This window comes from Rutilus rutilus (assembly GCF_951802725.1).
Source record: "Rutilus rutilus genome assembly, chromosome: 15".
NCBI lineage: Eukaryota > Metazoa > Chordata > Actinopteri > Cypriniformes > Leuciscidae > Rutilus > Rutilus rutilus.
Genome location: NC_140220.1, coordinates 11,875,849 through 11,902,563, shown reverse-complemented (window position 1 = coordinate 11,902,563; position 26,715 = coordinate 11,875,849). Strand labels below are relative to the sequence as shown.

Below are 26,715 nucleotides of genomic sequence, written 5' to 3'. Positions count from 1 at the left end.
AGAAACGACCACCTTTGTCAGCTCTACACAGGATCGACATTGGATGCATTCCATTCAGTTGCTGAGCACCTTACCAATTCATACACCAACAGCTTTCAGCTACACACTTGGGATCAGCTCCTGATGACTCTGATGAAGCTGCGTCTTAATTTATTGCAGGGTGATCTTGCTGAAAGGTTTGGTGTTTCTCAGTCCATTGTAAGCAAGGTGATTTCGCGTTGGCTTGACATCATGGAGAAGAAGTGTTTCAGAGGAATTTCCAAATACATGTAACATGTAGGGCTACACAATATATCAAAATATCGCAATTGTATATATCGCAATATGCATAACTTTTTTATCTTTAATAATTTAATTCATACAGTAAAAACTAAGCAGTGTTTTATTTTTACATTTGATTATTCAGTTTCTGTTGTTAAATAGACCTAATGTAGGATAACCTGAACCCCGTGGTTTACAATGATGTTAAAATAACACTTCTTACAGTATACAGTAAAACACTGCTGTTCACTTTCACAAGTTGAAGGGATGTTTTCTTGTCACAAAAAGAATGTGAAACACATATGTTGGTTATTTAATTTTAAATCTAATTTAAGTTAATTTTATATACTTTAAGCATTATCGTATCGAATATCGCATTGTTTAATGAGTTATCGCATGTCGCATTTTTCTTCAATATCGTGCACTTAATAACTTCGTCCAGGCGATGAAGTAAGTGAAGACAGAAGGCGTTTCTCAATGTCAAGGAAGGATCCTCGGAAGTCAGAATTTCGAGGATGCTACGTCATCGACATCCGTCGAAGGACTGCTCCAATGTCGAGGATCCTCGGAATTTCCCTCGGAGAGTCCTTCGTTCGAAAAATATCCCATATACAGGAAAGGATGCATATGTTTACCCTTCGCGCTCTCAAATCACCCACAATCCTATGCGCGCAGCTTTGCTATCTTGTTAAAAAAATTCAAAATGTTGGACGTTAACGGAGTCGGAGCTTTAACGGATGCTTTCAAATGTAAATATATTTACGTTACCAAACATTTGTTTTAAAAAATAATTACATCCATTATGTTATGGGTCAAATTGACCCGCACTGTTTAAACACACTTGACAGTCAAATAATCAATACACTGTAAAAAAATTCTAACCCTCCCAAATCAAAAATTTCAAGTGACCGATAACATCTAAATTTTTCAATTGGCCCAAGTGAAAATCCTAATTTTAATTCACATAACCAAAAGTTTATTTCTCTACCAATCTGTCAAGAAGAGAAAACAATCTGTCCATTTCCATTGGATGGATATCAACCAGCGGATAAAATGTTTACCCGCAGCAACAACTTAAAAGTAGCCCAATTCCGCGGGAAACCTCGGACTTGCCAACACTAATGGTAGTTCGCATTAGAAGGAGCCTTCGACTTGGGACAGCCTTCGTCGCGTTCAGTGGCGCGTTCAGATGCTATTTTAAGGGCGCATGCTTGGCCATAATGTAGCGTGTACACAACGCGCATACACTCATCTACACACAGACGCAGCAGTTGCCATTTTTACGATGTCTTTATTACCTTTCTGGACATGGGCAGTATACCGTATATACATTTTCAATGGAGGGACAGAAAGCTCTTGGACTAAATCTAAAATATCTTAAACTGTGTTCCTAAGATGAATGGAGGTCTTACGGGCTTGGAACGACATGAGGGTGAGTCATTAATGACATAATTTTCATTTTTGGGTGAACTAACTCTTTAATAACAGTAAAATGCTGCAAATATTTTTTTCTTACACTTGAAAGGCGATTTACACCTTTACAAATCTTCTCTTGTGCATGCAAATTTTATTTACACTTGCAATCTTATGTACACTTTCACAAATCTTACCCTGCACATGTGATTCTTTATGGCATCATATTACCTTCATAAAGATACCTTCGCAAAAATAAATGACTCGTTTGAGCGGTTCAGACTCTTTCTTTTGAGATAAACTAACTTTATTTATGATGCACTTTCAGCTTTACAACTTCGCAGACTGTTTACATTTCACATACAGCTACATTACACACTGCACAAAAGGTCATTTTCAAAAATCCATTTAATTAATCAATTAAGCACAGTTCTTTTTCACAAGGGTTTTCTTTAATTAAAATATATAAAAATATTCCTATGCTTATTGTTTTATAAAGATCTAATGCCAAAGTATACTTACATTTTGTAAAGGTCATAAACTTTCTAGCACAACTGTAAAAAATGATATTCTATAAAAATGTTTACCTTATTATAATTGACAAAGCTTTTAGGCTAACTTGTTTTATATTTGCTCATCAAATTTGATCAAAAGTGTTAGTTTTGCTTTAGGGAAACAATGGTTGCTGAATACGTACAGTACAGGAACTGAAAGAGATGCAAAGGATTCAGAATCAAAGTCCTCCTTATACTTGTATAATGTATAATATTACGCAGGTGAGGTTGACCAAGCTCAAAGAATTGTTGAAATGAATATGAAACTGTAACCTTAAAACTGTGATGGCTTAAAATAATAATCAATTATTTGGAAACATGATCTATTTCATCATTATTGCCAAATGCAATGAAAAATAACAAGAGAGCTACAAAGCCATGATAATCAACTCCAAAATAAATGTAAAATAAAGAGGCATTTAATTTCTGGAGTAGCTAAAAATACAAATTTTATTATTATTATTTTTTAATAATCCATAAAGTGTAGAACAGCATGATATATGTAATGACACCAACTGGACAAGAAAACTGATGATTTAAAATGGCAAAGAAAAAATACATCAAATACACCAGAAAACACAAATAAAGCTATTTCTCTAGATCTATATTATTGATATAATTATTCTGTTATAAATGAAAGTGCATCCAATCATACAAATCACAGCCTTATAATAAAATGTATCCTTAATTAAACATTAGATCTGTAGATTATTGGCCATTTTTATTAATACTTCAGAACATAGAAAAACTTCTTCCCAGAATCAGTAACAGATAGTGCAGTTTACATATACTTGCAGTGTTAAAAATGTGTTCAGAAAAGGCTGTTAAATATAAAGCAAACTAATCCCTAATGAAGTATCTGATTATGCATTCATAAAGGTTTCTGAGCCACTGGACATGTTTGAAGATGTTGCTGCTTCAGATACGTTGTACACATCTGTAAATAGTTATTTTTATTTTTATGTTACTTAAAATATTCTTGTCATGTCATATGATATATATATATATATATATATATATAGGCCAGGTTTCACAGACATAGCTTACACTAAACCAGGCCTTAGTTCAATTAAGACATTTAAGAAGCTTTTATAAATGTGCCTTAGAATAAAACATTACTGTTTTTTTTTTTTTGACAAAACATTACTCTTTATTTCCCCCCGTCTCATCTTGAGACAAAACAATAGCACTGTCATATTTTAAGATATGTCAGTGGAAGTTGCTTTCAGTTCAGACAGCTGGGTCTGGGACTAGGCTTAAGCCTGGTTTGTGAAATTGGCCAATAATGTATCAATTTTAATAGCAATACTTACTTCTTCTCCCACGCATCCTTTGAAAGAAACCCAGCCCGGTTGAAGATGTTGGTCCTGCACTAGTACTCTGTAATACAGAGATTTAAGATATCAGCTGTAAACTGAGTACATCTATCATTAGGAAGAACTCATGGATCAAGATGTATTTAGTTGGCATTTACCCTGGTACGGTTAGAGCTGGTAAGGTTCCTTAGTGACAGCCTTCCTGCCAGTGCCTCACGGATCTGCAACCATATGTGACAAAATGAGTTAAAGCACTGCAGTAGAACTGAATGCCTCTAAGATCATTTTAACAAATTGACAACTTGCAAAGTGACACAAATCAATTCATACCTTGCTGTCTAAAAGCGTTCCGAACACCAAAATAAAGAATCCCTGCAGAAGTGTTACAAATAAATGAGGAAAATGGTATGAGTAAATAATACTTATTATCATACTGTTAATTTCATATTCATAACATTGAAAATGACTTATTTTGCATTATTTTATGGTTTTGTGAGGCTTTATAATGATTTGTTAGAAGTATAGATCATAATTATTAAATTATTTGCATTACAATTATTGTTTTAATGTTTACATACAAAATATAACTTTAATATAAAGTCAAAATACAAAGACAGAAAGTGATACCTGTAGTGAATTGAGGAGTGCAAACACCACATGAATGCCTAATGCACTGGACACCATGGTTCCAATTCCAAATCCCCAAGTTAGACCAAAGATAGGAGTCAATATGGCCACACATCGGGCAATGACCACCAGGGCATGTCTCTCATCCGGTTGAGTTGTGGCACCAACTCCTCTCCTCAACATCTTATACAGAACCACAATCAAAACCACAAGGTTTATGGCTACAATAGTGAGAGCTGGAATCACAAATGCCAGCAGTGCCTTAGATTCATTCCAGTTCAGCCAGCATGCTAATTGTTTCGTGATATATTTCTGAGGTCCAGCTGTCGACGCAACAGTAATGACCGCTATGAGCAAAGGTGCACCATAACCGACTATGAAGGCAATAGCCATCATTTTGGCCCTTGACATTTGGGACAAGACCATTACTGTACGGTAAAAGAGCAGCAGCGCAGAAATTAACATCCAGAAGAAAAGAGCCAGGTAAAAAAAGTGCATGAAGAAAACCGCTGGACTGCAGCGACCCACTGATGTTGGTTGCTCTTGTTCTGCGACTGCGGCTCCAATGATAAAACAGATGTTTGCGATCAGCAGGGACACGGCAATGTTGACTATGGAGACATGTCGTATGTAGGATGTGTCATTTCTTGTCATTGACTTCCACACGATAATCTCAATAATGAGGCACAAAATCAAGCTGGCCATTGAAATAGCTACACCAATGTAAGTTATATAAGCCAAAGCCAAGACATCATTAACATCAATGGCGAATGGGGACATCAGGATGGAAAAAGAGGTTGTGTGGTCGCATTCACATGTGATCTTGCCAGTTTCGTTCCCTGAGGGTTTTACTTTACATCCAGTGGAATCCCATGCGTCAAGACTGAAGTTCCAAAAGACACACTGAGGATTTCCCAAAGACTGATTAGTTATGTCAAACGCAAAAGAAATGTTGTTAAGTGTTTGGTTCACCTTAACAACAACCACGTCTCCATTGATGCGCTGATTATTAGTAGTGTCATTTTTATTACTAGCATTACGAGTTGGTAGGACATTATCAAGAGATGTGAAGATTATGATGGTTATGGGGGTTTTTACAGGAATCTGTGGTATCAGAATCTCAGTAGTTGAGTTTTCCAGCTTTGATTGTCTACTATACGATGAGCTGTTTGTTACAATTTTATTCAACTCAATAGATCTTTCAATTATTGTAAAATTGCTATCTGTGAGACGGTCACTTATATTCTCAATAGCGCTCAGAAGTGCAACGCTGGCGTTTGATGTGTTGTTGTTATTCAGATTTGTCCATGATGTACTGCTTTCATCTAAAACAAGGACATTCACTGTCTTAAGGAAATCCTGGAAATTAAATTGAAAATAATGTTTAGTAGAAATCATTTTTCATCAGATGGGATATCGAAGATAATGTACAAATATTATATTGTGATAAAAAAAGTTGGTAACACTTTCTATAAAGACCATGCTTATAATGAATTATAGCTCCATGTATACTTATTTATAAGTAAGTATTACTATTTTATAAATTTATTTATAAAGACTCATTTGGACCTATACTGCATTATAAGAACAGTTATAGTTACATTTATATTATTTTTATAATTATAAGTCATGCATTACTTTTTCAATGTGCATGCTCATAATCAATTATAGACTGATTTATAAGTTATTTATTTATTAATTAGTCAGTCATTTAGTTCCATGAATGTATTTATAAAGATGCAACCTGCATTGCTATCATGTTCTATATTACAGTTACAAATTCTGTCAAATAAGTGATGGATATTTTGTTATTAATAGCCGTGTTGTGTTCTTATAAATACTTATTGTGAGTGATAAAACAGTTACTAACCTCTATAAATGCATCATTGATGGCTTTAAGTAAAGTGAAAACATAGGATGCAAATTTTAAGAAATCATGAAGATGTGCTCATCATACATTTTAAGTTGTTTACTTGTGACCCTGGATCACAAAACCAGTCACAAGTCGCATGGGTATATTTGTGGCAATAGCCAACAATACATTGTATGGGTCAAAATTATCGATTTTTCTTTTATGACAAAAATCATTAGGCTATTAAGTAAATATGTTCCATGAAGATATTTAGTAAATTTCCAACCGTAAATACATAAAAACATTTATTTTTGTGAGTGAATGCAGCACAATCGCGAACATAAATGAACAACTTTAAAGGCGATTTTCTCAATGTTTAGATTTTTTTGCACCCTCAGATTCCAGATTTTCTAATAGTTGTATCTCGGCCAAATATGATCCTATCCTAACAAACCATGCATCAATGGAAAGCTTATTTATTCAGCTTTCACGTGATGTATACAACTCAATTTCTAAAAATTGAACCATGTGACTGGTTTTGTGGTCCAGGGTCACATTTGAGGAGATATAGATTTTAACAAATCAAAATGACCATTCATGATCTCTAATGCAAACATTAGGCATTAAAGACATAATTGATAACTAATTGGTACAGCAAACATAGGTCTCTGGAACTCTTTTATATTTGATCATTTATAAATCTATACATTTCTAAATGCACATTGAAAAAGCAAATGCAAGACTCAAGTAATTATAAAAATAATATAAATGTAACTATTACTGTTCTTTTAATGCAGTATAGGTCTTAATGAGTCTTTATAAATATATTTATAGAAGAGTAATACTTAAAGGGATGGTTCACTTTGAAATTAATTTTTGATATGTTTTAGCTTACCTCAAGGGCATCCAAGATGTAGGTGTCTTTGTTTCCGCAGTAGTTTCAATTTTGATATTTTTAGGTCAAACCGTTCTTGTCTGTCAGTCATATAATGCATGTCGATGGTCACTGGCTCAAAACACAAGCACAGAGTCCAAATTAAAACAATTCCCCATCGTCCAAATGAAACAATTCCCCATCAAAAGTACACATTGATGGCCTAAGACACGAAACGAGCGGTTTGTGTGAGAAAACGAACAGTATTTATATCGTTGTTATCTCTTGAAAACAGCACACGTCCAAATGATCTGACGGCGCGGGCGGGTATAGATATAAACATAGATGTCGCCTTGGCTACTGCAGTTCATTGGAACGAAACCGTAGCCAAGCGACATCTAGTGTATATATCTATACCCGCCCGCTGGCGGGTATAGATGTATACACTAGATGTCGCCTTCGCTACTGCAGTTCATTGGAACGAAACCGTAGCCAAGGCGACATCTATGTATATATCTATACCCGCCCGCGCCGTCAGATCATTTGGACGTGTGCTGTTTTCAAGAGATAACAACGATATAAATACTGTTCGTTTTCTCACACAAACCGCTCGTTTCGTGTCTTAGGCCATCAATGTGTACTTATGATGGGGAATTGTTTTAATTTGGACTCTGTGCTTGTGTTTTGAGACAGTGACCATAGACCTGCATTATATGACTGACAGACAAGAACGGTTTGACCTAAAAATATCAAAATTGAAACTACTGCGGAAACAAAGACACCTACATCTTGGATGCCCTTGAGGTAAGCTAAAACATATCAAAAATTAATTTCAAAGTGAACTATCCCTTTAAGTATATATTCATATATATAATTCATTAATAAGCACGGTCTTCATAGAAAGTGTTACCAAAAAGTTTTAAAAAAAAGTTAAAGTTACAGTGACTAGCCACAGTTTGATGGATGTCTTTCATGCATACATAATGTACATACCGTCATCACAGGCTCATTGATGAAAATGGATTGTGAGATACTAGCAATTTTTACAAGTATGTCAACAATTTTTTGGACATTCGCAGAAGACTGTGTTATCGCTTGTGTATTTTCAACTGTAGCATTACTAAGGTCATTAATAACCGCGGGTATGTCCTGTGGAACCAAAATCTAAATAAAGAAAAGAAGAAATGTAAATATCAGAAATATTTTAAATGGACAGTTGATTTATTTTTTCACTAATACATAGATGTTAAAGATTACCTCAACTTTCTTTTCAATGTCTATGATAACTTGAAGTATACAGTTCCTGCCAATCTCCTCCCATACAGCTGATTTACATTCATAAGTTATAGTGCCTTCTTTGCCTTTTTCACAGGGTCCTGTCAATTTGTCACCTATTTTTCCATCTCCAAGTGCTTTATCCTTACAGGGAAATTCTGGAGAAAATATTTGATTGAGTTTCAGAAAAACAATTATTTCTTTTAGACAGCTGAACAGATAAAATAACATTCTGCTGCATCAAATTATGATAAACTGAAGGTTTACCATCTTTGACTTTCTGAATTTGGACTTTTCTCTGGCCATAAGAGAGGCTTTGAAGTTCCGTCATCTTGAGTCGGCATGTCAATTCTTCAATATTACAATCTGTGCTCTTGATTTGATGTTTTAGTGTGCTGCATCCATCTAATTCCATAAAAGGTAAATAGAATCATTGAAAAACTAAAACATACATTCACCATGGTGAATTCAATAAAACTTGTCACTGCAACTGAAATTAGTAACTTTTGTAAGAATATTTTGTCTGTCTGTAAGTACAACCTTGAGATGGCACTTGATCACCAGAAGTCCACTCAACCTCATAATTTGATTCGCAGCATGTCAGTTCCACAATCTGATCCGTACACTGAAACTGTCTTTCGGTTTTACCCACTTTGATATTGGGAAGTGGTTGAATAACTATATCTTGCCACAGAATGTAATTTATTTTCCTTTGAATGATACATGCGTATCTACCTGCAAGTAAAAATAAATAAATAATGAATTATTGCAGAAACATGTTCCTTGTTGCTATAGTAGACACACAGCCAATGAAAATAATGTGTTCTAAAATCAGCTAAAAATATCAAACATGTTCGATATCCTTTGACGGGATGATCAAAAGTCTGAAGCTAAAAGCTCAGATTTTTGACAACTATAGACTCCTCCAGACCACAAATCAGTCTGGATATGTATATATTTATACATATTTCCCTCTGCTTAAGAAACCTAATCTTGAACCATCTATCCATAGCAATTTCAGACCAATCTACAAATTACCTTTATTTCAAATCTCTTAGAAAGAGTTGTGTACTGTCAGTTGAATTCCTATATGAGTATGTTCAATATTTTAAATACTTTTCAGTCGGGTTTTAGATCAATGCACAGTACGGAATACACAATTTTATCTACCAGCTAAAACTGACATTAGTTATGTTTTGGATGCGCTTCCGCCCTCTTCATCTGCAATCAGTTGCGAAATTAAAACAGTTTCAACCCCCGAAAGATTTGGAGACTGTAAGCCACGCTCTCATAACATCACGCCTGGACTACAGTAATTTCCTATACCGTGGCCTGCCTCAAACTGCAATCTCACCTGCAAAATGTCCAAAATGTTGCAGCGAGACTTCTTACCGGAACAAAAAAGAGGGATCACATTTCTCTCATTTTAGCGACTTTACATTGGCTTCCTGTAAAGTTTAGACTTGATTTTTAAAATTGCGTTTTTTGTGTACAAGGCTTTATCTGGTGTCGCACCAAAATACATAAGTGACCTTCTGATTTTTACTCTCCCCAAAGAGCACGGTCACACGTTTTTTAGGCCAAAACATTTTTTGTCACACACAGCAAACATCTCCTCACTATCCGCTACTGCCTGTCCCCTGAACACACTGTAAAAAACGCATCTCTGCAGACACCCCAGGCTCCACAAATACAGTAGCAACAAAAACAGACTGGGCTAACCCGCACCACGAAACATAACAAACTGTTCCAGCCAATAACCGACAAGAAGGATTTGGGGATGGGGTTTGGGGGGGGTTAGTGTGCGGATGAGGAGGAGGGAGGGTCTAGCTAGCCTCCGTTTTGTTTGACAATACTTCGAATGTCAATAAGAAGTAACGTCACCCAACATCACTTAGAGCATGAAACTGTCCCATGTTGTCGCTGTAAAACTAAGGATGGCCAGACCTTCTCTGCTGCAGAACCTAAACTTTGGAACAGTTTGCCCGTAAATGTGAGGTTTGCTCCTTAGCCAGTTTTAAATCAGCTCTTAAATCTTATTTGTTCTCCCTGGCTTTTGATTAAGATTAGTTTAAGGGTTCCCTTTCGAAATTGGTAATTCAACATAGCTTAGCAACAATTAATAAAAAGTTGAAGTCATTGTAATATTCCAATAAATGTACTTGTTTGCAACGCGGATTGACATTGTTAGATTGTTGAATCAATGAATCAAATGCCCTGCTGATGTTCACCATTGTGAACAAAGATTTATACTTTAGATAGCAATTTTCTGATTCTGCTATAAAGTATTTTAAACATAATTAAAACAACATATAAATAAAAAATAAAAAACGAACCAATACTGGATAATATGGTAAGTATTTGCACATATAGGGATAGCATTTTATCAGATAAAGATTAAGTAATGCTAACTATACTGGCTGATGCAAAAAAAAAAAAAAAAAGCCAAATATCGGTAGACAACCACAATATTTGACACCACAATGTGACATTGTCAGGATTGAAGAGTCTATGATACTTTTGTGTTTCTTTTTCTTTAGTAATTTTGTAGTCTGATAGCCCAGATCCCTGGTCACTTTCACTGTATGGAAAAGAGCAGCCAATTATTTCTTATTTCGTGCTTCATGGAAGGAAGTTACTTAATTTTTTAATGAATACAAAGTACAGAGTTGATCATGATTCACAAGCCAGAGCAAACAAATACTGCATGTCTCAAGCTTTGACTTACATCTAAGTATAGTGGAAGCAGACCTAATAAATAAAGGTAGACTGTTCCACAGCTTTAGGTCAGATTACATATACGCACAATTGCCACGTAGCTTTAATCTTAACCTACGAACAGTCAACATGTAAGATATTATTGATAGGAAAAAGATACATGTGACTCACCTTTGTCTTTCTCTTCAACGTTATTCACAGTGAGAATGCTACCACTTAGCGAGTATTTTTCATCCTGTTGTATAACTTTGTCATTCACAGTCCAACTAATTTCACCAGAAACTGGGGGTTTACATTCCAGTCTCATATTTTGCTTAGGATACCATTTTATTGTAGGGGAAAAATCAGTTTTTTCTGAAAGTAAAATCCATAAACTTTCAGAACTTTCATAAACATTTTTTTTGTTGATCTTTCTCATTTTTTTTAAAGGCTAGTAGCAATAATCATGCTCATAAAAATATAAAAATGGTACAACTTAAAAAAAAGTTTTTTTTTTCAGATTACAAACTGACTACCTTACCACTTTCAGCAAAAGCATTTTCAGCAACAGTATATCCAAAGGTTTCAAGTGTTTTGGCAACCTTATTGTTTGCTTGTACAAAATCTTCTGGTTTGTTGATTGTTGAAGATACTTCATAGTCTGCTATAATGCTACCAGGCCTTTGGAGCAACACACAAACCACAACAATGAGTATTAACACAAGCAATAAAAACCAAAATGGACCTTTTGAGTCAAAGTTTCGATTGTAGACCTTACCTGAAGGCAGTGACAAATACTTGACCTTTGAAGTTAGGCACAAAGTTTTTGTAATTTTCTTCAATCTGTACAAAGTAAGAGTAACCACTGTACATTAGGAAGTGTACCTACTGTAGCTCTGATAAAATTGAAATGAACGTATGCAGTCTAAGATGAACTCTTACTCTGTGGCAAGAACCAGAGATATATAGACTAAACCTGACCATACAGAAAATGACCATTCTTTGGGCTGCTCTCCTGTCATTAGACAGATATCTTTATGTCATCTGGATAGTTATTTATGTATCTAATGTGTTACGTCATGTGACGCATGTTTTTTTTTATTTAAATTTTTTATGTGTTTTTGCATTCTGGTGTTTGCTTGTTTTTGTCTGTGCAGATTGCTGACAACTCTTGCTGATTACCAGGCGCTTCGAGTTATCCGATTGGCTCATAGTGGAGGAGCATCAATATATAGCAGCAGGTAACTATGAAGATAAAAGAGTAGCAAAACTCGAGAGCACGTAGATGTGAATTTGAGAACTTGTACAATAAATATTCGTACTTGTACGTGAACATTTACACTCACAGCTCCAATGTGAAAACCTGTAAAATAAAAGTCTGAAGTTGAATGTTGAAATTTGCACTCGCAGACAATAGTCACAAACCTGTATTCTGAATTTGAAGCTGCAGACAAGTAGTCACAAATGTGTAACATGCAATTCACAGAAATACAATGACAGACACAAACTTGTAAAATATATTTTTTGAATCAAATTTCGCGGCTTGACTTTTGCTACTCTTTTCGCGATATATTAGGTGCAAAACTAACTTGTGCACTTGCAACTCAGTGGTGGTGCCATAGACAGTAAAAATGGACCCAGCAACCCCATTGGATTCAATGGAGAAAAGTGAAGTCAATTAGAAGCACTCACTTCCTGATGGCTAACCGTACTGCGCAGACTCAACCTGAGCTTGGCGACGTAGATGTGACGTGAGCAACCTGTCTGTCTTCTAGTAGCTGTGCCAAGAGAAATCTGAATCATTCCCTTCCGAAACTTGCAGAGACGGAGAGTGTGAGTAGGAGGTGTCCATGAGCTAGGAGCAACTTTTGCTAAGTATTCTGATTAATTATTTTGTCATTTTGCCTCCATGTCCCCCCGATTGCCCGCGAGCTTCTCCTCCTGTCCATACGGTCATTTCTCTACTGTGCGACAGAGAGTCGCGTGGTTATGACACAATCGTTAGCCTATTTTTACAAAAACTGCTTCTACGGGGCCATAACGTAAGATACAAGGTAATGGACCCTTTTTACATTTTCGTGTTTCTTTAGAAATAAATAATGGACAAATGGAGTCTTTAGACACCTCAGATGTAAAGTTATTTGCTGTCAAAGTGACGCCAAAATGAATGGGAGTCAATGGAATGCTAACAGCAGGTGATGGTCTGCTAATCAATGGTGGCACCCAGGGAAGCTTCAATTTTTTATGAAACATTGCCCCCCTGGGTGGTGCGAGAGAAAGGGGGGGCGCCCCCCTTTCCTTTATTGGTTGGCGCCTAGCCAATGAAATGGGACTTCTATTGTACGCGATGATGTCACGAAACCCGCGCGCACTGAAACGCTAACATGGCTTAATGCATTAGACTGATATTAAAAGAAATAAACGATATTATCAAACTCAGTAAACACCATACCAATAATGCATACTACAGAAAAGCAATTGAGCACAGAATATGAACGCAACGCATTTAATGGTACGTTAAGCATTTTCCTCCCATAGAAAACCAAGAAAACGCTTAATGAGGCTTAATGGACCAACAGTTATAAAAAATAAATAAAAAATAATAAAAAAACACACACAATAGACCCCTTTTCAGTTGGTAAACATGGTGACTTTTTTTGTGGGCGGAGCTTAGGTGGAGGCAGAACGATCTCTCTGGCCGCTTCACTAGTTTTGTTAGCTTGTTTTTTAACAATGACTGGAGAAAATCCGATTTTATCTTAATGTGCAAGGTCACTCAGAGTCCAGGACCGCGATTGTTATTTGCAAAAGTTAATTTAAATGGACATCCCAGATTGGCTGACCCATACACGCTCATTCAATGGATGGACGATCTGACAGGATTAACGTCAACGCTACCTCCGGTTGAGTGACCTGACTTCTACACCTACCTGACAGAGAAACCGAGGGTAAAGAGAAACTGAGGGCATATTCATATACATATTCAGATGCCTATAACTGTACTAAATGGTCACGTACAAGACTTGTGTGGTAGCCTATGATCCGCAGTTCTGCCTAGCCAGCGCCGAGGCCAGACAGAAGACGACAATGTAAAGAGTGACATTACGGTGCAGTTTTAATGATGTGAATATTTTCTAGAAATAACAATTCCAGATACAGCATATTCATTTTTGAACTATGTATTTGATTACACTTTCTTACCAGGTTCTTCAAAAAGTCTAGTCACGATCAATCAAAACAATGTATACAATCATAGATGATTCACAAATAATCACAATCATTTAGAAAACATTATGCGATAAAATTTCAAATTGGAGCCTGTACTCCGTCGATTCTTGCACCCAACAACACAACAAGATGACATTTAATAACAATAATAATAATTTAAGCTCCGTATTATGTAGCCGAATCTGTGCTGGTTTGTATTGGCCACCTCCAGTTTTCCGTTTGTTTTGCGTCCAGCTAACGCTGTGACGTAATTGTGACGTCGGCGCAAAAGGGGTCTATTCGTTACATTATTAATAAAACACAGGCAGCAGGTTTATTTGCACTGAACACACATTTTCTTTCTTTCGTCATATTCTGTGCTCATCTGCTTATCTGTATGCATTATTAGTATGGTGTTTACTGAGTTTGATAATAGAATAGGCTTACAATAAAAGTCCCATTTCATTAGCTAGGCGCAAACCAATAAAACAGCTCCTTTGAACACCCCTGCTCCCGCCCCCCTTTCTCTCTCACCGCCACTGAGTTTCAAGTGCACAAGTTAGTTTTGCACCTAATATCTTGTGAAAAGTGTAGCAAAAGTCAAGGCGCGAAATTTGAAATCGCAGTGACAGATTTGAGATGTTGCAAGTGCCTAATTGAGGTTGTACTACGAATGTGAATGTAAGATTAAATGCAAATAAAATGCAAATAAATGTCATTTTACACATTTGTCTGCAGCTTCAAATTCAGAATTTGTGACTATTGTCTGCGACTTTCAACATTCAACTTCAGATTTCACATTGGAGCTGTGAGTGTAAATGTTCACGTACAAGTACAAATATTTATTGTACAAGTTCCCAAATTCACATGTATGTGCTCTCGAGTTTTGCTACTCTTTTACCTTCATAGACAAGGGAGAAAGGTTAGTGGATTGTTTTTCTTTTGGGTATTTACTTTTATTAGGCAAGTTAGCTTTCTTTTCCCCAATTAGTTAGCAGATTATTTTGTTTGTTATTTTTGGGCTCCCAATTCCTGAGGCAATTTGTATTAAATTTTAATTACACTTTATTATTTGCTTCTCGCTTTATGGTTATCATGTTTGAGAAACAAAAAAGTTGTGACTCTTGGTCTGGAGATGGATACATCAACGTCTCCCCTAACTGTTATTGTTTGTTTAAGTATCTTGTTCTTCACAGTATCTTTAGAATGTTTTTATATACAATTTAATTAAACTTTAAGCATAAACAATCAACAAATTTTCGACACAAAATATGAAACACTCACCGCTGACTTAATGTCACGAGCATAGCGCTTGTACTTCTCATCACTGGTGTTGCTGAGACTGGTATCATAAGTTTCATCTAATTTCATTGACATTTTAACTGTAAACAAGACTAAACAAGACAAAAAAGTGCATTTATTTATCTTTTTCTGTCACTTTTTCCGTTCACCCACCGCCTTTATGACCATCAGCAGGATAAAGTAATGGTGATGGATTCAAAAACACATGAGCAAAGAACCAAGCATCTCTGTATACCTGGGGCCTGGATAAAATCAATTGATTATTAGCATCTCTGTTCATGTGTTTTTGTATTCACTGTCATTATTTTGCCCTGTTGATGTTAAAAAATATGGCGGATGAACGAAAAAAGTCACATTAATGAAACAGATTAATACAATTGTTGTTTAAATAGCTTTATGGAACAATTAACAAAAATACAGTAATAATAATAATAGAATTTCAAATATTAGTTTTTTTTTTTTTCAAGCAGTCTCATTTTGCTGTACATACCTTCTGGTGCTGTCATCAGTTTAGAATAATTCAGCAAAAAAAAAAAAAAAAAAAAAAAATAATTAATAATAATAATTATAAACCTCATATTACATTTTTTCTATGATTTTCTGAATTCACATAAAAAATATAACAGCGTGCTCATAAAGTAGAGTGAGAAGCCGCGCACACACACACACACACACACACAGTCTTGGTTGTGTCTACAATTCGTTTTCCTGAACAGATAAAAATTACATTCATTTTGTCATTCTTCTTTTCAGAACATACCTGGTGTTGTAGTAGGTATAACTATTGTAGCAGGTGGTATAATTATAGGCGTTGCTGTAGTAGTTGTGGTAGGGATCATAGTTATAGAAGTTGTAGTTGTAGTGGGTGCTGTAGTTGTAGTAGTTGTGGTAGGGATTGTAGTTATAGAAGTTGTAGTTGTAGTGGGTGCTGTAGTTGTAGTAGTTGTGGTAGGGATCGTAGTTATAGAAGTTGTAGTTGTAGTGGGTGCTGTAGTTGTAGTAGTTGTGGTAGGGATCGTAGTTATAGAAGTTGTAGTTGTAGTGGGTGCTGTAGTTGTAGTAGTTGTGGTAGGGATCGTAGTTATAGAAGTTGTAGGGCGTGCTGTAGTTAGGGTTTGTAGTTAAATTAATAATGCATTAATCATTTCTCTTTCTTTTACACAAAATAAAATAGAAAATACATAATTGTACAATGTAATTTATATTCAAATTTAAAAAATGATAGTGCTAAAGGCACTAAAATGATAGTGCTTAGATAGCACTAAGGAATTAAATGTTTATCTTTGGCTGCCTAGATTTTGTATTCCTAAACAACAAATACTTGATTAGCGTGCAAGACCAGGCATGTGAAACATAATAACAACAACAATAATAATTATTATTATCATTATTATTTTATTTTATTTTATTTTTAGATTATAATACTAACATTTATGGTTATCTTAATTTCTTTGCTTTCGAATGTTAAACCATTGAGCTTTTATTTTGGCGGAAAACCGCAGGGAGACCTTAACCTTGTTTTGGTTGACAACAGATTTATAAAAGACTCTGGTTATGAATTTGGGAAGCATGTTGTGTTCCCAAATGTAAATTATAAGTGACTCAAACTCAAACAGTAAATAACATTTACTGTTAATCAAAACTGAAAATGAACACAATGCTGTTACAGTACTCTGAAACATGCATTGCATCAGATTTATAAAATTTCATCACAACCATTGCAATAGGGGTTATGCGGAACATACTTCCGGGTTCTACAAAACGGGTATAACTACTTCCGGTCGTCAGCTACTGAGGTGTAAACAGCGTAGGAATGGCGACCTTTTATAGCCGGTGTTTACAGGAGCTACCCATTCTATCCATTCCAGATGTACATCGTATTGCCAAACGGACGTCCAGAGCCCCGAGTACTTCGGTAGATAAAGGATTTAAGTTTTTACGCCTCCTCATTTATTCATGATTATGAAGGTATGTAAGTTATTATGTAGCTTTTGCTAATGGCACCCGATGTAGAGTTAGCTAACTATCAGTAAGTTAGTTTAGACTTGTATGCTATCATAGTAGTTTAACCTTTTATATTTGCTTGCAGACGATTAAAACAATCAAATGAAGACTGCATTTTATTTTTTTTATAAAATTTTATTTTCTGATACTTAAGCATTCGTGACATTTTTATTAAAACAGAAATAAGAATTGTATTCTAAAAAAAGCGCAAAATAAGTTACTTCAGAGATAACTTACCGCTGCAGATGCGTACGGTAATGCAAACCGGAAATGTTTATACCCGTTTTCCGGTTCGAACGTTGGGCGTTCCGCATAACCCCTATTTGATGAACGCACTGAGCCATATCACATTCTTACAATCATGTATTGTCAAAATTCTTTAAAAAAAGTTACTAACCAACTGGCAAGTTACAGTTTCAAGTAAATTTTACGTGCATTTGGCGATTTAAACCTTGGGTAAAATGCTAAGGGTGTCCAGCAGATGCTGCCATGAGCTCAGTCAGCGCTGTCAGACTCAGAAGCTGTTTAAGGCCATTTCGCAATTTCAATCATCTTACAGGGATCAGCCCTCCCTCGCTCGCAACCAACCAACCACCGGATTTATGCAATTCACAAGGGTGAATTGCATGGTTAAAATATTAACCATGGCTAGAGTAAAAAAATATTAATATAAAACGTACCTGTACATATGTTATTGATGCTGATGGTGAGATTTGAGTTTGTTACAGTGAATCCATCCAAACATGAGCAATTGTAACTTCCTATTTCATTTGTGCAGTTGGAATGTGGACCACATACAGACGGACTGAACCGACATTCATCTATATCTAGAGTGGAAAAAACAAAACAAATTTATTGTATAACTCACAGATATAAATACCTAAAATATGAAAGACATCTGTATCTATACAATGTTAACAAGAACTGAGAAAGAATTGTAAAAGAATTATATAATATATATATATATATTATATATATAATTCTATATAATAATAACATGCAGTGAGATGAAAATAATTATTGGGGAAACGTGGGAACTGTGAGTGTTTTTGTGAATCTTCACACAACACACCACAATAAAACATTCATAGTTTTAAGCAACATCTCAGATTTTTTTTTTTTTGAATACATAGACATTGGCAATGTTACTTTTAACACTTCATTTGTAAAAAAGAGAAACAAAACAATAATAATAAAAAAGTTATTAGCCTCAAAGTACTCATTTATTAGCCTCAAGTGCTTCAGCTGTCAATCATACCTTTGCATGGATTACTGCTGTTTATAGGGAGGTTTGGGTCGGTTACATTATATCCACTCTTGCACGAGCAATTGTGACTCCCAACAGTGTTGTTGCAGATTGAGTTTGGACCACAGACCTCTGATCTCTCAACACATTCATCCACATCTTTATTAAAAGGAAGTTATGGGATAAAGAACAGTTTTGGTCAGTTTAATCTCATTCCTTGTCATCTTTACAATACACTGCTTAATTTACAAAATTCTATGTAAATATTATATGTATACATTTTAAATTATTATTCAAGGTTAGACTAAACACAAATCTAAACTGTACCTCTACATGTGTTATTGATGCTGATGGTGAGATTTGAGTTTGTTACAGTGAATCCATCTAAACATGAGCAATTGTAACTTCCTATTTCATTTTTGCAGTTGGAATGTGGACCACATACAGACGGACTGAACCGACATTCATCTATATCTAGAGTGGAAAAAACTAAACAAATTTAATATATAACACAGATATACATACCAAAGACATCTGTATTCTATACAATGTTAACAAGAACTGAGAAAGAATTGTGAAAGAATTCTGGCTTCTGTATGTCTAAAACACTTGCATAACTCCAGCGTGATGAAAACATACACTGAGATGAAAATAGTTATTGGGGAAATGTGGGGAACTCTGAGTGTTTTTGTAAATCTTCACACAACACACCACAATAAAACATTCATAGTTTTAAGCAACATCTCAGATTTTGTTTTAGAATACATAGACATTGGCAATGTTACTGTTAACACTTCATTTGTAAAAAAGAGAAACAAAACAACAATAATAAAAAAGTTATTAGCCTCACAGTACTCATTTTCTTTGTTATGAATTTATTAGCACTAAGTGCTTCAGCTGTCAATCATACCTTTGCATGGGTTACTGCTGTTTATAGGGAGGTTTGGGTCGGTTACATTATATCCACTCTTGCACGAGCAGTTGTGACTCCCAACAGTGTTGTTGCAGATTGAGTTTGGACCGCAGACCTCTGATCTCTCGAAACATTCATCCACATCTTTATTAAAAGGAAGTTATGGGAAAAAGAACAGTTTGGGTCAGTTTAATCTCATTCCTTGTCATCTTTACAATACACTGCTTAATTTACAAAATTCTATGTAAATATTATATGTATTTTAAATTATTATTCAAGGTTAGACTAAACACAAATCTAAACTGTACCTCTACATGTGTTATTGATGCTGATGGTGAGATTTGAGTTTGTTACAGTGAATCCATCCAAACATGAGCAATTGTAACTTCCTATTTCATTTGTGCAGTTGGAATGTGGACCACATACAGACGGACTGAACCGACATTCATCTATATCTAGAGTGGAAAAAACAAAACAAATTTATTGTATAACACACAGATATAAATACCTAAAACATGAAAGACATCTGTATCTATACAATGTTAACAAGAACTGAGAAAGAATTGTAAAAGAATTCTGGCTTCTGTATGTCTAAAACACTTGCATAACTCCTGCGTTATGAAAACAATAACATGCACTGAGATGAAAATAGTTATTGGGGAAATGTGGGGAACTCTGAGTGTTTTTGTAAATCTTCACACAACACACCTCCACAATAAAACATTCATAGTTTTAAGCAACATCTCAGATTTGTGTTTTAGAATACATAGACATTGGCAATGTTACTGTTAACACTTCATTTGTAAAAAAGAGAAACAAAACAATAATAATAGAAAAGTTATTAGCCTCACAGTACTCTTTTTTTTTTTGTCATGAATTTATTAGCACTAAGTGCTTCAGCTGTCAATCATACCTCTGCATGGGTTACTGCTGTTTATAGGGAGGTTTGGGTCTGTTACATTATATCCACTCTTGCACGAGCAGTTGTGACTCCCAACAGTGTTGTTGCAGATTGAGTTTGGACCACAGACCTCTGATCTCTCAACACATTCATCCACATCTTTATTAAAAGGAAGTTATGGGATAAAGAACAGTTTTGGTCAGTTTAAGCTCATTCCTTGTCATCTTTACAATACACTGCTTAATTTACAAAATTCTATGTAATATTATATGTATACATTTTAAATTATTTTTCAAGGTTAGACTAAACACAAATCTAAACTGTACCTCTACATGTGTTATTGATGCTGATGGTGAGATTTGAGTTTGTTACAGTGAATCCATCCAAACATGAGCAATTGTAACTTCCTATTTCATTTGTGCAGTTGGAATGTGGACCACATACAGACGGACTGAACCGACATTCATCTATATCTAGAGTGGAAAAAACAAAACAAATGTATTGTATAACACACAGAAATAAATACCTAAAACATGAAAGACATCTGTATCTATACAGTGTTAAGAAGAACTGAGAAAGAATTGTAAAAGAATTCTGGCTTCTGTATGTCTAAAACACTTGGATAACTCCTGCGTTATGAAAACAATAACATGCACTGAGATGAAAATAATTATTGGGGAAATGTGGGGAACTCTGAGTGTTTTTGTAAATCTTCACACAACACACCACAATAAAACATTCACAGTTTTAAGCAACATCTCAGATTTTGTTTTAGAATACATAGACATTGGCAATGTTACTGTTAACACTTCATTTGTAAAAAAGAGAAACAAAACAATAATAATAAAAAAGTTATTAGCCTCACAGTACTCATTTTCTTTGTCATGAATTTATTAGCACTAAGTGCTTCAGCTGTCAATCATACCTTTGCATGGGTTACTGCTGTTTATAGGGAGGTTTGGGTCGGTTACATTATATCCACTCTTGCACGAGCAATTGTGACTCCCAACAGTGTTGTTGCAGATTGAATTTGGACCACAGACCTCTGATCCCTCAAAACATTCATCCACATCTTTATTAAAAGGAAGTTATGGGAAAAAGAACAGTTTGGGTCAGTTTAATCTCATTCCTAATCATCTTTACAATACACTATGTAAATATTATATGTATACATTTTAAATTATTATTCAAGGTTAGACTAAACACAACTCTAAACTGTACCTCTACATGTGTTATTGATGCTGATGGTGAGATTTGAGTTTGTTGCAGTGAATCCATCTAAACATGAGCAATTGTAACTTCCTATTTCATTTGTGCAGTTGGAATGTGGACCACATACAGACGGACTAAACCGACATTCATCTATATCTAGAGTGGAAAAAACAAAACAAATGTATTGTATAACAAACAGAAATAAATACCTAAAACTACTCGGTTACTATTGTAACCTCAGATCCCTGAGAGTAGGGAACGAGTATTGTGTAGCTATACGCAGTGGGGGGAAACTCCTTTTCCTCGATTTATTGAAGCCTATAATGTAAAACGCATTTTGCAGCTGCACAGCTAGCACAGTGAGTGTCTGGCTCACTCATTGGCTGTGCTGTGGCAACTGCACATCCAATGGCGCGGGCGCCAAGGGGCCAGGGAGCCCGCCAAGGGGGCGTGGCCTTAGCCCATATTAGTCCCCGAAAAACGCCATTTTAGCAGGTTTAAACGACTGAAGCGACAACTTCCCAGGTTACTATAGTGCGGCCGGCTATGCAATACTCGTTCCCTACTCTCAGGGAATTGAGGTTATGATAGTAACCGAGTACTTCCCTTTCGAACGGTCACTTCGTATTGCGTAGCTATACGCAGTGGGGACGCCATGCAAAACGCCGCACTATAAGTAACTGGTTGCCTTCTGCAGCTCAGGACCCCTGAGCTCACAGAAACAAGCCAGAACCCAAGTATATATAATGAACAGACCGGACACCGTCGGGTCTAGTAATATATATATATATATATATATATATATATATATATATATATATATATATATATGTCAGTAACTTAACCAACATAATATACTAATAGGACCAGACACTGTCGGGTCTATCAGTATAGGCCTAATTTTTCTACTACAACTGCTCTTTTAAAATTCACAAATGATGTGTTCTCATCCTTTGACAAAGGCCAAGCAACAGGTGCTATTTTCATTGATTTTTTCTAAGGCTTTTGATATGGTCAAACATTATCTTCTTCTTGAAAATTTTTACTCTATTGGTTTAGATAGAAATGCTCTCCTTTGGTTTAATGCTTATCTTCATAATAGACGTCAATGTGTTGTTTTCCAGGGTTATCAGTCAGATTATGTAATTGTTGAAAAAGGTGTTCCACAAGGTTCTACTCTTGGACCATTGCTTTTCTCTATCTTTATTAATGATTTACCTCAGTTATGCTTAAATTGTTCTGTGCATCTTTATGCTGATGACACTGTAATTTACACCACTAACTCTGATCTGTTTCAAATTCAGAACTCTTTACAATCCGATTTTAATTTGGTTCAAAAATGGTGTCATAACAATATGCTTATGTTAAATAAGAGGAAATCTTGTTGCAAGATTTTTGGGACGCGTCGTTGTCATTTCAACACTTTTGATTTGAATATTATTTTTGATGATGGCTTATCTCTTCAGAATGTTGATTCATTTAAATATCTTGGCCTCTGGATTGACTCTGAACTTTCTTTTAAGCCCCATATAGATTCTATTGTTAATAGAACACATTATTGCCTACGTTCACTTTATCGTTCAATTAATTGTTTTACATTTCAGGATAGGAAAAGAATTGTTTCTCAGTTAATATTACCTCTTATTGATTATGGTGATATTGTTTATCAAAAGACACACGATATTCATCTTAAGCCTCTTAATGTCGTTTACAATTCTTTGTGCAGATTTGTGTTAAGGTGTTCATATCGCACTCATCATTGTCATATGTATGAATTGCTTAATTGGTTGCATCTTAAATCTAGAAGACAATTCCATTGGTTTCTGTTTATTTTTAAATGTGTTTATTTTGTTTGTCCTTTTTATTTGAATGAAATCTTGATTCCATATAGATCATCTTACTCACTTAGGCATACTCAATATCCTTTTTTTCTTGTTCCTAGAATTTTCAGTGTAGCCGGACGTAGGTCATTTCAGTATAAAGCCCCTTCTGACTGGAATAATCTTTCTGTTTCTTTGAAATCTATTACTTCCCTTTATCGCTTTAGGTTATCTTTATTTTCTTATCTTAAAATAACTTGTTCATGTTTTTGATTTTTGATATTTTTTTTTTCTTGAGATAAATTTGATGATTTTCTGTTACTATTTGGTTCTATGTTGATAATGTATGATGTTGGGATTCTGTATCCCAACTGATTTGTTGGTGCGGGAAGCAGGTTGAGCATTTATTTTGTTTTGTTTTTTGTAGTTTTGTTTTTGTAAAGTTGTTTTGTTTGGTGTTGTATTATTATTATTATTTGTGCTGTATATTTTGCTCATGTTCTTAGGACCCTCTTGAAAATGAGATGTTACATCTCAAGGGGCTATCCTTTCAATAAGGCTGCAGCGGGCGCATGCGCAGTAATCCCATACGGAGTTCTGACGATGCTGCTGCCATGAGACCAAGAAATTAGAAATTTCTTTAGAGGTGCGCGCTCGCCCGCCTTGAATGAGGCTGCTAGCGTTCGCACAGAGAGCGCACTCGTTATAGAGTCGACAACTGTTCCCAAAAAGACCGTACTCTGCCGTACAACCGCCTGACTTTGGGGGTCTGCGAGCGAATTGGAGCGAGTATCCTCGCTTTATTGTGTTTATGACCCAACTCAACACATCAGGGATGGCTTGCCAGGCCAACACCCGTGTGGCTAGGGTTTGACACACAGTTTGGGATGGGCCGCCTAACACAGGGGGACCTGATACCCTTACATTGTGATTTGTGCACATACTGAGTGTTGGACTGACTGTACAGGCTTTTGTCTGTGGAAAAGTGAGTGTAACAATTGGGAGGGGCCCGCCTAGTGAAGGGGGACCGTGAACCTGTGTGTTGTGATTGTGAAACATACTCTTTTTGTGCTTTACGTGGGTCGCCATGAGAACGGCATTTGTTTGTAGCGGGCCTCTTGACAAATAATAAAATCTCCAGCCGCCTGAGTTAGACAGGGAGCTGTGAGAAGTGTCATGGGATTTTGAGCAGTGACTATCTGTGGTGGCGCACGCTTCATAGCGGGCGCACTGACTGCAGTGATAGTGTGCGGCATGAGTGGCGCGCGCTTGTAACGGGCCTAATGACTGATTTGAGAACGTTCCCAGCCACCTGTGAGCGGGGGCTGTGGGGGAACATTTATTTCTCACTCTGTTTGAGCTGCTGTGAGAACAGCGATAGTTTGCAGCGGTGCACGGTTTAACGGGCCCCTAGACTGCAGCTATAGCTCTGTTAGAATCGTGATTTAACATGACTAGCTGGCCATGCTTTGTCCAATTGCACTTGTGCTGGGTTTAGATGGGGGGCGGGGTCAAACGTTGAGCCTGACCAACCCCTTTCCTGGACGTTGCCACAGAGGGTGAGTCACGTGGGGGCGGGGCCGGCGTGAACTCGTTCGCTTTGGTGAAAAGATTCAGTGCAGCCGAGATTCGAACTTGGGTCTCTGGCGCGAGAGTCTCAGAATCCACCACTGACAGGGGGGATTGACAGAGAAGAACTCTTATAGTACTTATAATGGCGGCTTGTTCTTGCAGTGAGAGAGAACAGTTTCAGCGTGGTTGATTCCAGGCATGAAAACCGCGCTGTTGTGTCTGAATCACGGAGAAGGTTCTGCGTGATGAACAGAATGTAAGGGAGCGAGCTCTCTTGTGTCGTAAAGAGAGATAGCCGCGTGCACATCTGATTGCGCGCTTCTTCCGTCGCTGCTTAATGAGGGAAGGAAGCGGGCAAGCGCATGAGAGAACATTTTCAGAGAAAACGCGCTTCTGTGTGACGTGCAAAACAGAGGGCGGGGTAGCTCTCGTGTCATAAAGAGAGCTAGCCGCGCGAACATCTACCCGCGCGCTTCTCCCGTCGAGACTCGCGAGGGAAGAAACGGGGGGAGCGCGAGAGGCGGTTTGCCGTCCCAAAGGAGAGCTAGCCGCGAGCGCTTGATGTAATAAGCCGATCCGCACATCTGACCGCGCGCTTCTTCCGTCGCTGCTCAATGAGGGAAGGAAGCGGGCAAGCGCAAGAGAGAGCATTTTCAGAGGAAACGCGCTTCTGTGAGACGTGCAAAACAGAGGGCGGGGTAGCTCTCTTGTGTCGTAAAGAGAGCTAGCCGCGCGAACATCTACTCGCACGCTTCTTCCGTCGAGGCTCGACGAGGGAAGAAACGGGGGGAGCGCGAGAGGCGGTTTGCCATCCCAAAGGAGAGCTAGCCGCGAGCGCATGATGTAATAAGCCCGTAGGCCTCGTGCAGATGCATCCATCCGCACGTGGCACAAGAGGAGCGAGGCATTTAGAAACTCACTGTGCTAGCTGTGCAGCTGCAAAATGCGTTTTACATTATAGGCTTCAGTAAATCGAGGAAAAGGAGTTTCCCCCCACTGCGTATAGCTACGCAATACGAAGTGACCGTTCGAAAGGGAACATGAAAGACATCTGTATCTATACATTGTTAACAAGAACTGAGAAAGAATTGTGAAAGAATTCTGGCTTCTGTATGTCTAAAACACTTGCATAACTCATGCTTGATGAAAATAATAACATACACTGAGATGAAAATAGTTATTGTTAGAGTGTTTTTGTAAATCTTCACACAACACACCTCCACAATAAAACATTCATAGTAGCAAAATCTCAGATTTTGTTTTAGAATAAATAGACATTGGCAATGTTACTGTTAACACTTCATTTGTAAAAAAGAGAAACAAAACAATAATAATAAAAAAGTTATTAGCCTCAAAGTACTCATTTTCTTTGTCATGAATATATTAGCACTAAGTGCTTCAGCTGTCAATCATACCTTTGCATGGGTTACTGCTGTTTATAGGGAGGTTTGGATCGGTTACATTATATCCACTCTTGCACGAGCAGTTGTGACTCCCAACAGTGTTGTTGCAGATTGAGTTTGGACCACAGACCTCTGATCCCTCGAAACATTCATCTACATCTTTATTAAAAGGAAGTTATGGGATAAAGAACAGTTTGGGTCAGTTTAATCTCATTCCTTGTCATCTTTACAATACACTGCTTAATTTACAAAATTCTATGTAAATA

General features: G+C 36.5%; 1 protein-coding gene across 1 annotated transcript in view; it reads right to left on the bottom strand.

Moving 5' to 3' along the window:
- Nucleotides 1-1,967: 1,967 nt before the first annotated feature.
- The window catches only part of LOC311304714 (uncharacterized protein), a 39,490-nt gene continuing 14,742 nt past the window's right edge, over nucleotides 1,968-26,715 (bottom strand). The window contains exons 13-36 of the mRNA XM_084431904.1: nucleotides 26,462-26,608; nucleotides 21,664-21,810; nucleotides 21,368-21,514; nucleotides 20,769-20,915; nucleotides 20,455-20,601; nucleotides 19,850-19,996; nucleotides 19,539-19,685; nucleotides 18,956-19,102; nucleotides 18,641-18,787; nucleotides 18,063-18,209; nucleotides 16,139-16,480; nucleotides 15,361-15,470; nucleotides 11,648-11,712; nucleotides 11,411-11,550; nucleotides 11,062-11,244; nucleotides 8,713-8,907; nucleotides 8,440-8,577; nucleotides 8,155-8,330; nucleotides 7,891-8,061; nucleotides 4,172-5,530; nucleotides 3,875-3,916; nucleotides 3,703-3,765; nucleotides 3,542-3,608; nucleotides 1,968-3,165 (exon numbers count right to left, since the gene is read on the bottom strand). Of these exons, the coding sequence (XP_084288030.1) occupies nucleotides 3,092-3,165; nucleotides 3,542-3,608; nucleotides 3,703-3,765; nucleotides 3,875-3,916; nucleotides 4,172-5,530; nucleotides 7,891-8,061; nucleotides 8,155-8,330; nucleotides 8,440-8,577; nucleotides 8,713-8,907; nucleotides 11,062-11,244; nucleotides 11,411-11,550; nucleotides 11,648-11,712; nucleotides 15,361-15,470; nucleotides 16,139-16,480; nucleotides 18,063-18,209; nucleotides 18,641-18,787; nucleotides 18,956-19,102; nucleotides 19,539-19,685; nucleotides 19,850-19,996; nucleotides 20,455-20,601; nucleotides 20,769-20,915; nucleotides 21,368-21,514; nucleotides 21,664-21,810; nucleotides 26,462-26,608 (4,595 nt within the window). The 3' untranslated portion in view covers nucleotides 1,968-3,091. The remainder of the gene's footprint in view (nucleotides 3,166-3,541; nucleotides 3,609-3,702; nucleotides 3,766-3,874; nucleotides 3,917-4,171; nucleotides 5,531-7,890; nucleotides 8,062-8,154; nucleotides 8,331-8,439; nucleotides 8,578-8,712; nucleotides 8,908-11,061; nucleotides 11,245-11,410; nucleotides 11,551-11,647; nucleotides 11,713-15,360; nucleotides 15,471-16,138; nucleotides 16,481-18,062; nucleotides 18,210-18,640; nucleotides 18,788-18,955; nucleotides 19,103-19,538; nucleotides 19,686-19,849; nucleotides 19,997-20,454; nucleotides 20,602-20,768; nucleotides 20,916-21,367; nucleotides 21,515-21,663; nucleotides 21,811-26,461; nucleotides 26,609-26,715) is intronic.